Source organism: Melitaea cinxia, chromosome 4 (assembly GCF_905220565.1).
Source record: "Melitaea cinxia chromosome 4, ilMelCinx1.1, whole genome shotgun sequence".
NCBI lineage: Eukaryota > Metazoa > Arthropoda > Insecta > Lepidoptera > Nymphalidae > Melitaea > Melitaea cinxia.
In genome coordinates, this window is record NC_059397.1 from 12,074,196 (window position 1) to 12,088,623 (window position 14,428).

At 33.2% G+C, this 14,428-nt stretch overlaps 1 protein-coding gene across 1 annotated transcript; it reads right to left on the bottom strand.

The window, feature by feature from the left end:
* Positions 1 to 313: 313 nt before the first annotated feature.
* LOC123670397 lies at positions 314 to 1,595 on the bottom strand. Its single transcript, XM_045603895.1, has 2 exons — positions 1,539 to 1,595; positions 314 to 1,483 (listed from the first exon to the last, which is right to left on the bottom strand). The coding sequence occupies exons 1-2, from the start codon at positions 1,593 to 1,595 to the stop codon at positions 314 to 316; spliced, it is 1,227 nt and encodes a 408-aa protein (XP_045459851.1).
* Positions 1,596 to 14,428: the final 12,833 nt, after the last annotated feature.

Sequence of the window (14,428 nt, forward strand, 5' to 3'; positions counted from 1 at the left end):
GCTTTCGGCACTTGTCCTGTCGCTAGAGAGAGACGAAACAGACGTGTCAGGATTGGAGACAACTCAGGTGCGCAAGTTTTGAGTACTATGGCAGGTATTCCGTCAGGACCACTAGCTTTATTCACGTCCAGATTGCGCAAGGTTTTAAGGACCTCTTTTTGATGAATTCGGACTTCAGACATGGACGTCTCGCATCGAATCGAAGAAATTGGAGGTGTGGCGCTGCCTGAGTCTAAACATGAGGATTCTGCAAAGAGTTTTGCAAATAGGTTTGCCTTCTCCTCAGCGGTGTGGGCTAGTGATCCATCGGGTTTTAGCAGTGGAGGTTTAGTGAGGGGCGACAGAAGTTCGACTCAACCGACTTAGCCAGGGACCAAAAGGCCTTACTACCAGGTGGGTATGACGAAAGCCTAGTCCCAATTCTGCCAATGTGGTCAAATCGAGCCTTCCGGAGAGCCTTCTTGCAGGACTTGGCAGCTCTATTATAGGCTTTCTTCCTCTGGCTCACGTCTGTTGTCTTGTGGTTACGAGCATCGACCCAGGCCAGGTAAGCAGTGTTCTTTTCTGCTTCAGCACGAGAACAGTCAGAGTTGAACCAGGGTCGAGCTGCCACGGAGGCTGAAGCGTCAGTGAATGGAATGTAATACTCCATTCCCTGACGCAGCACATCAGCCACAGCATTCGCACATGATGAAGGATCATCAGAGGAGAAGCAAATCTGCCGCCACGGGTACGATGCAAAGAAAGAACGCATCTCATCCCAATCTGCTGACTTGTATCGCCATATTCGGCGGGTGCCTTTGGGGCAGGGAAAGGGCGGCGAATAAACGGATACAGACTTCACCAGACAGTGGTCGGAGCTGCCTAAAGGCGATGAGACTGAAACCGAATAGCGGTCAGGATCTGTTGTCAGCAGTAGGTCCAAACAGTTGGCAATATGCGAGTCAACATCGGGTACCCTAGTTGCTTCTTGGACTAGCTGGGTGAGATTAAGCGTTGAAGCGAGGTTACGAATCTCTCTACCAGCGTGGTCAGTGTGCTGGTATGGGAATAGCCACTCTTGATGGTGGGCGTTAAAGTCTCCCAGCATTACCAATTGAGCAGTAGGATACCGCTGCTGAGCCGCGTCAGCCGCCTCACTAAGGTGTTGCATAAGCCTGGTTGTCTCCACATCTCCGCTGTGTGAACGGTAAACACAGACGTAAAGAATTTTCGCCACTCCTGTATCCACCAAAACCCATAAGTTGGAGAAGTTGGGGTCTTCAAGATTACGGAGACGCCGGCAGCATATGTCGTCGCGGGTATATAAGCAAACGCCCGCGCGTGGTTTAAAATTATGCTCCAAGGTATATCCCGGGTAACATAAGTATGCCGTGTCAGACGGACTGCCGATCTGCGTCTCCGAGAGGAACAATAGGGCCGGTTTCTCAGTCTCGAGATGGTGGTGGACTGCAACGAGATTGGAGTGCAAACCTCGAATGTTCTTTGCATATTTTTAGATTCAAGGTATTAAATATCATAGGTGTTAAAAATATTACCTTTGTAATTTCGAATTCTGAGACAAGCATCCCCCAGTAATGTAATAATGCTAACATTTTACATACTTATCGAAAAAAAAAAATAAGTGTGCTGTAGATCACACGACTGAAGTAAAACTTCTTTAGCAATAGGCCTGCACTGTCTTAGAAATACGAAACGTAACTGGCTAGAAGAGAAAGAGAGAAAGAAAATGTGTGCTCGCATCTCTCTTTCTCTTTTGCTCCGTTCGCTGCACCCAATCACACTTTTCATAACGTTCTCATCATACTTTTACCAGCTTACGTCCCAAGTTAAGCGTGCGTAAAGAAGTTTTACTTAAAAAATATATAAAGAAAGATTCAAAGATACAGCAGTCCTAATTATAATGATTTTTTTTTCATTTTTCTTTTCTCCCAAAGGTTAAAGGTAATTCAAAATACATCAGTATACATAAGCCACAAAAATATAGATTTAAACGTTGATTATGATTTTTTAAGAGTTAGTAAAAAGCAACTTTTAAATAATCATTATCATCATTAACCACCAAATACAAATTAACAGTATTAACATCAAATTTTCTATTTTATTTTCTACTATCATTATGTATGTATATTTAACTAACATCGAAAATATTATAGAGTTTATAAATAATAACGAAAAAATGTTATTTTAACCTCTTAGTTACCATAAATTTTTATATATTTATCCATTTTTCTCTTACTTTAACTTATAGTTTTATAAACTACTTCAAAGTTTCATTTGAAAATTTTACTACAAAAGAAGAACAAAAAGAGATTATTTTTACAAGATATCAGAGATCTTAAATTATATTTGGTCGTTTTAAATAATTTTAATCATAAGCTACTCACATTGAAAGCGTTAAGTTACATTGTAAAGGAATAGGAAGAAATGGGGCGTAGTGGGTAGTACGCGGAGTAACTACCGGAAGTAATGCCGGGATATTATGTTCTCATTGTTTCCACAACGCCATGTTGACGTATGGTCCGAATGATATTCTAGCTGCAATGTCCGTTAGCAATTTAACTAAACTTAATTGAACAAATCCTAAGCCTTGAAACAGCTTTGGTAAGTGAAGACATAATTTATTGTTTGTTTCTTTCAAAGCATGCTTCGAATTAATTAAATGATAAACGATATTAAAATGAATACAAATAATATTTTTTTTTCTAATTTACATTTCAAATATAACAAGAATATCAAAGTAAGGTACAAAATAGTACATTTAGCACGGAAAAGTTACGTGTAATTAAGGCAAAATTTTAAAGAATAGAGGATGAGTACCGTGAACGCTCCTTTATGAAAGTTTGTAAACTTTAAAAAAATGTAATCTGTCTACGTAAATAATTTGAAATAAGTACTGAATCTTTAAAATAATTAAAATATTATGATCAAATTCTCTAAATCTATGTTGTAATAAAAAAAAATATCTTGAAACATACAAAAATAATATATTCTAAAACTAAATCGTTGTCTAAAATAAAAACCTATTGTTTTGGTAACGCTCAATTCGTTATGCTCTTAAACTGTTTTTAAAAATCATTATTTACATATTAAAATACTTGTTAATTTTTTTTTTCATGTGTTCATTTTAAGTTTATTTATTCCTAGAGGCAAAATAAATTTTAAAGCGCTTTGTAGCTAATGTTGCGCTTGTCCGCCCAGCCGTGTGCAAAGTGTTTTTCAAAAGCGTTCAACTGTTAACCTATAGTGTAAAATAAACACACGGGCTTAAAATACTGACATACAAACCTGCATAAATTAAATGTTAATTGATTAACTAAATACGAAATATTTCTATAATGAAGTATTGTCTATTTATTGTGGGAGTCAACCCAATTTAGCTTCGAACTCCGCTATTACCAGAGCTCTTCGACAGCACAATAAAAAATGATTTATAGAGCGTCGAGATCGTCCGCTCAAGAATATAATACGACTTTATTTATTGCGAGCGAAACTGATAATAAACATCTGGATGGCACTGATTTATATTGAAGAAGTAGTAAAGCCTTTCTTATAAGCTAATTACGTATTTCTAAGGAATATAATGCCTGATTATAAAATGGAAGCTGTTCAAGACGAAACATTTTTGCAGTTTATACTAATAAAAAGCATTTGCAATTTTTGGTGGTTCTCGTTACTAATTTAAAGGGTAGAATAGTCCTTTAACATCACAAACATAAAATATCCAATTTGAATTTTAAAAATTAGGCGTTGTTGACGTGGGCTAAAAGGTAGCAGCCGCTAGGGCATTATTATTGGCCGCATATTTGCGGGCAGGCAGAGCTCGACTCGCTACTGAACAAACTAATCTGAAAATTACACGCGCTACACCCTGTGCCAACCCCCCCCCCCCCCTCCCCTTCCCCTTCCGCGGTGCACGAAGCGGTAAACTGGACGTAATGTTAACAAACGAGCTGTTTGTTAAGGTTTACTGGTTACATATTTTACAAACGACTTATAAGTGTTGTGTAAAACTTTACGACATAGTTAAATACGTTAAACATAAATTAGCAACTCGCAGTACACCTGTATTAACGATGCCGTTACAATCCTATTCAACATATGTTACTGTAAAAGTCTGAATATTGGTAAATCTAGGTTTCATTTATAACACCGATTATCTATGACACTCGATATATGTATCTTTAGTTTTACCTAATCTGTAGTAAAAGTTAACGTCTAATTCTAAATGCTCATAGTTTTTTTTTAGATAAATAATAACTTTTAATAGACTTTCTTAACTAAAATCTAAAATTTAACGAATATACGATATTTGACAACAGCGCATCCGGTCTAACAATCCCTTCGAATAATATTAATACTGCTTAATTTATCACACCCGAACTTTCACTTTTATAATAAAATTTGTCCTTAGTCGTATTTTTATAATTGAACTTATTATCAATTTTTATGCGGTAATGTAGAGTTTGAATGAATTTTACTTGACCCTTGACTTGGAATTAAAAAAATATTACTATTTAATTAATTTTATATACGTATAAAAAAAATTAAGACCTAAATGTAATACGTATATTTAATGAAAAAATTATTGAAAAATATGTTATTAGATGACTGCTTTATTATTCCGCCACCTAACTGTTTCATTCCCTCATAAAATATTTACGTAATAAAATCCGATAAACGTTCCCACAAAGTAGAAAATCCTTCGCTGTTAGGTCGAGACATTAATTTCAAGCAAGCAATAAAGGGACAGCGAGATGTCTTCACAACGGTGTGGCGGAGAGGGCCCGCGCAGTGACGCTCTTAAACGCTGCTATATAAATTTTCCAATAAAAACACCACTCCTATACCAGCCACCGCAAAATGTACTTTTTCCTAGCAACTAAAATAAATAAGTTACTCAGTACACAGCCAAAAATGCGATTTACAAGAATGACTACTAATATATAATTATATTTGCAGTGTAATTTGTTTTCATAATCGACGAATATTTGACTTTAAGCCTTAATTCCTTCAAATAAAAATCATAAGTCGAAAATCGAATTTGTCATTTTTGTCAATTGATTTAACAGATTAATATCGCGGTTTAAGCTACGCCGTGTCGTAAAATGTAAGCGAACCTTATTCAATTAAATTTGGCGACATTATAACAATCTCGGCAAGCTCATTTTAAGTTAACGGGATATCAACCTCGTTTATTAACAAAAAATACATTATAAAAATCAAAATGTTATATTAAATTTGAGGTAAATTACATTGATATAATTTAGTTTATCAAGATTATTTCTAAGTATATTTACTGTAAATAATTCTTCTATAGATATAACAAAGTATAATAAAAATTAATTTTGCTATACCTACGACAACATTTGAAAGTAAATTCGTTCATAAAATGTTATTTTTAAAATAGGTATAAAATTAAAACTATTTTTAACCGACTTCCAAAAAGGAGGAGGGTACTCAATTCGACCGTTATATATATGTATTTTTTATGTCTGTCGGGGATAACTTCGTCGTTTATAAACCGATTTTGATATATTTTTTTTTGTTGTTGTAAAGGTATATCCTAAGTTTAGTACCATCATAAGGAAACCAGGATCTGATGATAGGATCCCAGAGAAATCGAGGGAAACCCTCGAAAATCCTTATAACTTTTTACTGAGTGTACCGATTTTGATGATTTTTAATTTAATTTAAAGCCGATGTTTATCATGTGGTAACATTTAAATTTCATCGAGATCTAATTACAATTTTTGGAGTAATCTTTGATAAAGCGTCTCTACTTTACTATTTTTTCGTCTACCTACGTTGCATTACTTGTCAATGTAATTGAAGTCAGTTTTTTTTTTCGTTTGCCAGCAAACACACGTAAGTTATTTAAATTATATTAGCCTAAAAGAAAATGGCTACTATGGCTAGTGCTGTGTGGCTACGGCACTAAAGAATTTAGCTACCCCCTCTCTTCCCGTGGGTGTCGTAAGAGGCGACTAAGGGATAACAAGGTTCCACAACCATCTTGGAACTTAAGAAGCCGACCGATGGCGGGATAACCATCCAACTGCTGGCTTTGAAATACACAGGCCGAAGACGGGCAGCAGCGTCTTTGGTGCGACAAAGCCAGTACTGCGGTCACCAACCCGCCTGCCCAGCGTGGTGACTATGGGCAAAACACGTTAACGAGTTCACGTTATTTTTGACGTAAACTTGTGGAGGCCTATGTCCAGCAGTGGACTGTATAGGCTGTAATGATGATGATGATGAGCCTAAAAGAAATAGTGAAAAAGTGTTTCGGTTTTAAATCATATAAGCATTTGAAAAATTTTGTGAGGACAACTCAAATTTGGAGATGCCCACCCTTGAAAATGACTACCTGTATTCACATGTAAATAGCTGTGAAATTTCAACTGCCGTTGATTAGCTTACTACGTGAATAATGTTCGGTCTGCTGACGGACAGAATAGCAACGCATTAAGCAAACCATACATACCTCCTTACCTTTTACCTTACCTTTATACATACTCGGAATTAGCTCATCGTTTTTTGAAAATTTTAAATTTGCCGATCTAGTATATTTTAGTGCATTTTAATACAAAAGTTTTCAAAAGAAAGTAACTAAAACTAATAACGTTAGTCACAATTTCAAGCAACAAAGAAGCTTTGTGAGACTTACCCGGTCACCTAAAAGTCTCCACTTCCTTAAAATAACATTACAATCTTTTTAAAGAATAAAACGTAGAAAAATAAAGTTATTTATTTAGGCCTGCACCCAAATATATATATATATATGTAGTAGTATGGTACGTATTGCCAGTCACAATATTTTTTCTAAAAAATCCAATTTATGTACGTATAACAATTATTGTAAAAAATGCACATGCATACAATAAAATATGAAAAAACAAACCCATAAATAGAAACCCATTTTTAGATGAAATGTTTATAAAATATGAACGCTACATTGAAAATTATCAGTTCCAGAACAAAACGCGAGCACAGCGAACAATTGTAGTAAATTGCAGCTGGCGGCTATTTCTAATCGATTACAATTGTATGCGGCGTGCACGCTACAATCTGCTCCCATTACATAAAAGTTACCACTGATATCGCACTGGTTTCTTGTGATACGAATTTCTCCCTCAGCATCATAATAGCCCATCGCTGAGCTTATTACCTGACGCCATCTATTGAGAACGGCTTTACAGGGAAATCTCGAATAGGTTGTAGTCGGTGCTAAAGCTAATATACTTGCCGTATTTTCTTTCCCATTTTCATACAACGTTATAACGCGCTTGTTAGAGGCTAATGTTTCATAAAACATTTACTATACGAGCTATACGAGCACATGCGATTTGATGTAGTTTGAAGTACACTTTATATTAACTTTTTCAAATCTTTACAATACCAATCTGGACAATAGTATGCGAACTTTTAAGGTCATTCACACGATATAAAATAGAAAACTTAATATTAACTCAAAAAAATACAACCTTAAACGGGAACAAAATTATTAATGATATATCTTTTTAAAAATATGAGGTACTTTATTTTCTTCTTTACACCCTTTTAAAAAAATGTTCATTAAAACAAAAAATTTAAGCATTTAAGTTAAACCACGAAAAGTTTTTTTTTTTTTCTTGGCTTGGATTCCGAACAAGTAGAGACTTATTAAGTGTAGTAAATACTAATTAAAGTGTTACTAAGTTGGGCAGTTCTTGCGGTGTCAGCGGTTACACGGCAGTGGCTCGATACAAACTTTTATCCCCCGTGGTCCGATACACTAAGACAATAGTTTTCCTAATAGCCACTTACTACGTACACCCATTTATAGTAAAATATAGATAGTTTCATGTTTAGCATATAAAATTAAGCTTAAAGTCAATTTGCAAATAGACAGGGCACCAGCGATACAAGTTAAGAAGTCTGCGGATTTGCGTCTAAAGTAAAGAGGAGACGAACCGGATACAATTACAGACGACAATCGACGGGACTGACCATTTCTGCTCGTAGAATATAAGCCCTTATACTTAATAGAGGAGCTCTTTCATTATCGTGATCCGGGTACAATACTTCGCGTCTGACCACTGCACTCTTTACTTTAGAACTCAGTAATACCCGCAGCTTACAGCTTTAACAGTCAATTCACGGTATATTTTAAATGAAATAAAATTCATTTGATACTTATTTCACTTTGAATACAAATTTAACTTTAAAATGATTTTAGTAACGATATTTTTCTAACATTTCTAAACGAAATACAATTCAAATTTTATAATGGAATTTGTAGTTGTGGCTTTTATTGTTTCGTGTATAAAATGTTATTACAAAATGCATTTTAAAAAAATTAACATACTATGAAAAACGTGATTTGAATAATGTTTCCCACACGTTATTAGAAAAGAAATGTATTGTAGAATACAACGTATTAAACCTCAGACCATAGTTTAAATTTTATTTTTATACTAACGCAGCCGCAATCCCAGTTTTATTGTAGACTCCGTGAAAGCCAATACACATCGCGTGGAGTGGTTAATGCGCCGTCCGTAATATCAATAAAGAGGGTGGAAGAAGGGCCCGTCCTCCAGCCTCCAGGTGTCGTCTCCGCGCCGACTTTCCACCGATACTTAAAATATGGCGTGTCATCTCCTCTGATCCGGTTACTCGTTTGTACAACGTGATTTGCTAAGCTATTGTTTGGGGTTAAAGAAAATCGAACAACATTTTTTATCTTGCATTTCAATAATGATTTTTAAGTTTTAATTGATTTAACTAGAAGTATAAGAATATTCTGACGACAAATCGTATTGTTTGCCTATTTAAAATATGTGTAAGAGGTTTCACCCTCACTAAAAGGGTGATAAAAGCCTGCAATGTCAACATACTATACAAAAGTAATCTCAACAGTTTTCCTTTTCGTCCTCATTTTTTCTCGTTATTTTAAATAAAAAAGAAATAGAATTATTTGCATATATATGGATGGCCAGATATTTTTATACATAAATAAATATATATATTTAAATACATAAAAACGATATATTATAGGTGTTTCCTTATAATTTGTTTTAAACCGAATATAAAAAATTACAAGTTTTACAGAACAAAAAAACAAGTTGTATAACCACTTGTAAATCCTAACACAAATCATAATAATCCTGCTATAAATGTTATGTACGTACGTGGTTCTTTACATGACAGCTTTACTTTCGCTTTGCCTTGTGTTATATCGTTCAGCTGATATTAGTGAGTTGGTGGTAAGCTGTATATAATTATACCATTTGAGTGATATTTTTTAGTACTTTGATAATTTTTTAATATAAGTATGTATGTATATAATATATGTAATGTCAATTTTAACTTGCCACTCATACTAGTATCTTCCATACACTTATTTCATTATATATAAACTTACAAAGACAAATAATAAAATTTCAGGATACTGTTCATATATTCATTCTGTACATGATAACAACCGGGACCGACGGCTTAACGTGCTCTCCGAGGCACTTTGGGGAGATACACAAGGACTGCACAAACACCCAAACCACGGCAAACATCTGTATGGCCAATACAAATGTTTGTCAGCGCAGCAGTCACAGACCAGTGCTGTGACAGTTGCGCCAACGCGTGGTCAATGCGCCAATGTAATATGTAATTGTTACATCTTTTCGGAACTATCCATAACTATTTGCAGTTAAAAGTTATTTAGTTGCCAACAAAATGTATATAATATACAAACAAAAGTAAAACAATTATAATTGTGTTTGCTCGCAAACGAAAAAAAAACCGACTTCAATTACATCGACGAATAATACAACGTAGATCGACGAAAAAATAGTCAAGTAACTACGCGTTATCAAAGATTACTCAAAAAGTAGTTATCAAATCTCAATAAAATTTATATGTAACCACATGACAAACATCAAGACAAACATCAGCTTTCGATTAAATTGAAAATTATTAAAATTAGTACACCCGGTAAAAAGTTATTGCGGATTTTCAACAGTTTCTCTCGATTTCTCTGGGATTCCATCATTAGATCCTGGTTTCCTTATCATGGTACTAAACTAGGGATATCTTCTTTCCAACAAAAAAAGAATTATCAAAATCAGTACACCCAGTAAAAAATTATTACGGATTTTCGAGAGTTTCCCTCGATTTCTCTGGGATCCCATCATCAGATCCTGGTTTTCTTATCACGGTACCAAACTAGGGATATCCCCTTTCTAGAAAAAAAGAATTATCAAAATCGGTACATCCAGTAGAAAGTTATGCGGTATAATACAACGTAGGTCGACGAAAAAAGCGTCAAGTAAAAACGCATTATTAGATATAACTCGAAAAGTAGTTGTTAGATCTCAAATAAATTTAAATGGGACCAATTGGCATACACCACCTTTCGATTAAAACAAAATTTGTCGAAATCGGTCTACCCGGTCAAAAGTTCTGAAGTAACGTAACATACATAAAAAAAAAAAAAAAAAAAAATACAGTCGAATTGAGAACCTCCTCCTTTTTTGGAAGTCGGTTAAAAAGTACATTTACTAGATAAAATAATATGTGTGGAGCATAAATAATTATAACCTCGATATATAAAATAGAAAAAAAAGTACTTTTATCGAAAATATATCTGAAAGTCCCTACAAGGTCCACAAGAATTCCATATCTCTTGTATACTCCATTTAGTAGCACTAATTACCGGAAAAATGCTTTCTTAAATAGAACCTCTAAAGAAATTAATACATTGAATGACATTCCAGAACTTGATTTTGATTTATTTAATACATCAGTCGATGTTCTAAAAAGAATTATGACAAGGCACTGGTTTGATGCGATTTCTTAAAGCCGTTGTGTGTATTAAGCAATTATTAAAATATTAATGTTGTTAATCATTACCTTCAGCTCAAGGTTTGGTCTTTATTTAGCAAATGTATTTATAACCTTATGAATCTTTTGTGTAATAGCTTCAAATTTAGGTTTTGTGTTAACAAAGCACTGGATTAACGTAATTTCTATATAACTTGTAAATATGTTTAATTGAACGTTGTGCAATTGTTTTATATTAACCATTACTTGCTGTACAAGCTCTAGCTTTTTATGTAGCAACCGTATGTGAAAACTTTTAAATTGTGTATTTTTATTTTCTTTTTTATGTAATTAGCTTTAAACTAAGTCTCTGTACACTGTCTGTTTTCCAAATAAATCAAAATAAAATAAAATATTTAATCGAAGACAAATCTTGAAATTTATGATATTCATATATTTTAGTATTATTCGTTACAGTGTAATAACTTAATTTAAATACATAAAAATATCTCGGCCATATCCAATATATGTTTAATTTTAAAACCATAAATTTAGTTTAGCTTCCCGGAGCGGCGCGGGATTGAGGCGTTGACTCTCAGCGAAATTGCAGCCAACATTTTTATCCCTTTGTTGTAGTTGAGAAATTTAAGAGAGGATCCCTTTAGTCTTTGTAATTTTGTTACTCGTTTTGATTGTCAACCGATGAAACGTTGCGGTTGAGCGGCTCCGGGATTTTATCTGTAAAATCTAAACTTCTTAAATATTGTGGTTCCTTTTAAAATATACTTTAGTGAACGACTACAACAAATATTTATTTTGATAAGATTTAATTACAGCGACATAATTAGAAAATTAAACATAATTAAAAAAAGAGTCTTTAAAGATTATTAATACATTTATTTTTAAAATTGTCAGGCATATTAATGTAAATTATTTGAGAGACAAGCGTTCTTGTTACACTTGCGGCTTACACGATTTTAGCTATTCAGTTTTCTCCCATTACAATATATTTAGTGTTCTCTGAATAAACATAACGACGCATTCTCCGGGTCAAAGAATTTTTAAAATCGGCGTACCTGTACTGTTAGTACAGGTGTGTAACTTCTCTTTTTACTCTTTGTTACATTAATAGATATATAAATAATGCGCGTATTTTATTTGCATTAATTTCAATTTTAAAAGCCATATTTATTAAAAGTATATAACAATAAAAAAGTTTAAAGCAAAATTTGAAATAGAAAAAAAAACTTAAAAGATAAGCTCAAAGATGATGAAAAATTTAATCCCTTTTCACAACAAGGCTTCCATATCGGAGTCTTCGTCGAATACTTTGAACAGACTCCTCCGATATTGGTGCTAAGTTATCAAATGAAATTCCTTTTTTTAATTCGACAATATATATTAATCGAATAATTATATAATGTATCGTAAAAGTTTTCTAATATAAGTTAATCTAATATAGTTTATTCAATCTTTTGCAGATTCTCTTGGGAGAATGCTTACAGAGCACTGCTGGTATTTTTATACTGCTGGGTTAGTACATACCTACTTTATTTACCCTTATATTTTTACTTTTAGTAAAACCAAAATTTATATAATAACTTTTATGCGAAACCTTTTTATGACTGTGGGTGTATTTGTTTTACACATACCTCGTAACCTATGTAGTGGTATTAATACCAACTTTAAAACTACTTTGATCTCATGTCTGAGCTTATTCCTGTAGTAAACTTAACAATAATTGCTATTCAAAATTACCAACAACAACAAGCTAACCATCTTCAGGCATTTGCTTTGCTATCTTGCAAATTGTATGTGCGTATTCAGTCACTATCCAATTTCAATTGTTTTTATATTAGCGTAGTTAGCTTTCGTCTTCGATACTTTCCTATAAATATTATTAAAATAAGAAAAATGCACATACATACATATTAAAAAAGCGGTTTATATCAAAGCAAAAACGAAATCATAATTAGTTGAATTTATCAAGCATAGCATCGTAGACGTTAATGCAGAGTAAAGCCAAGACATCTGTGAAATTTCAAGATATTACTATAAACCGCTTCGCTTCGTTGTACTGCTTTATAATACACATGAGTTAACACCGGATGCTTTCAGAAGGTGACATTTAAATATGAATATCTCGCAGTCTCGACACTGCTAATAATAATAATCTATGATTTTTCCGCGCATCTGCATCCGTGCTCGCTGCACTAACAATCTCACGGCGCAATCATAGCGTTGTTATACACGATTCACTTCATTAATATGCTTAAATATTTATTACATTGATAACTTTTCTAAATAAGATTTTGCGATACATATTTAAATAAATAAATAAATAAATAAATATCTACACAATACACACACGGTCGTCTGTCCCTAAAGTAAGCAAATTAATGCTTGTGTTATAGGTAACAGCCGACTGGTATAGCTACATTTTTTTTTGATAAACATACTTATAAATAATACATATATAAATATATAAATAAATATATACATTACACCCAGACTCAGGGTGGGAATCGAACCCACAACCCCCGGAGCAGAAAGCAGGGTCACTACAAACTGCGCCAACGGGCTAGTCAAAATATATTTTTATTTATATGACTGTATACCTAAACTACTTGATGTTTTATTTTTTTATTTTTTTCATTTACCTAAATAATTTAGATGAACGTCGGTCGTGTTTTAAAATTATTTGCATGCATTAACTTGTTTTTGAATAATATAATTCATATAAAATATCTTCGAGATTTTTTTTAAATCTAGTTCATATATTACAAATTTCCTTTACTTGTTTATTAATAATTATGTTTTCACTTTCGATTCACTGGTACACAGAAAAAGTGTAAGTATGAATTAAATTGTAAATAACGGAAAATGAAGTAACAACACAAGGTACAAAATTTGTACAAGTTATAAAAAACTGTTAAATTATGATATGTTATAGATTTTGTGTTTTTTTTTAGTTTGACATTTTCATTATATTACAATAAAAATAATGTAATTTTAGATAGTATTTCAACAAACGCTCGATTTGGCCAAGAACAATACGCATTCTTCTGTAAACATAATATAAAACGAAACATGTTTAAAACATGACCAAGCAGAAAATAAAATAAGTAGGTTGTACCTCGCAACATCCAATAAAGTGATTCCAGCCAAAGGAAGCGAGAAGATAACCTACTTACTGATCCGGCGTATTCTATTTGCCTGTAATAATCGCGATGACAATCTGATATTACATAAAAGATTTGCCCTCTTTTCGATCGAAATGCGATTTTCTCCTTTCATAGCTATTGCCAGTTCGCATTTTTTTCGCTATTGAGGAACGCTATTACTATTAGAAATTTTTGAATATTTTTGAATGAATAAGGAATTTTGGCGCCACAGTGAATGCATAATACGTCGCTGAGAGTTTCAGTGGCAAGGGGGACGAATGAGGGTAAAACTTGATAGTCTCAAAATAGGCGTTTGTTTCTCGAAATTTTTGGAATGCCTTTATTACTGACTCATACTTTCAGAATATCCTTACGAGTATTAAATAAATTTATATATATATATATATATATATTTCGTTTCATCAAGTATCTATCTTCTAACGGACAATTAAATTGTTAATAAT

Bases quoted from the DNA above. Each gene is read 5' to 3' on its own strand.
- LOC123670397 (XM_045603895.1), bottom strand. From the start codon at position 1,595: ATGTTAGCATTATTACATTACTGGGGGATGCTTGTCTCAGAATTCGAA. The intron at 1,484-1,538 runs GTAATATTTTTA...AAATATGCAAAG, and splicing joins CAGAATTCGAAATTACAAAG to AACATTCGAGGTTTGCACTC.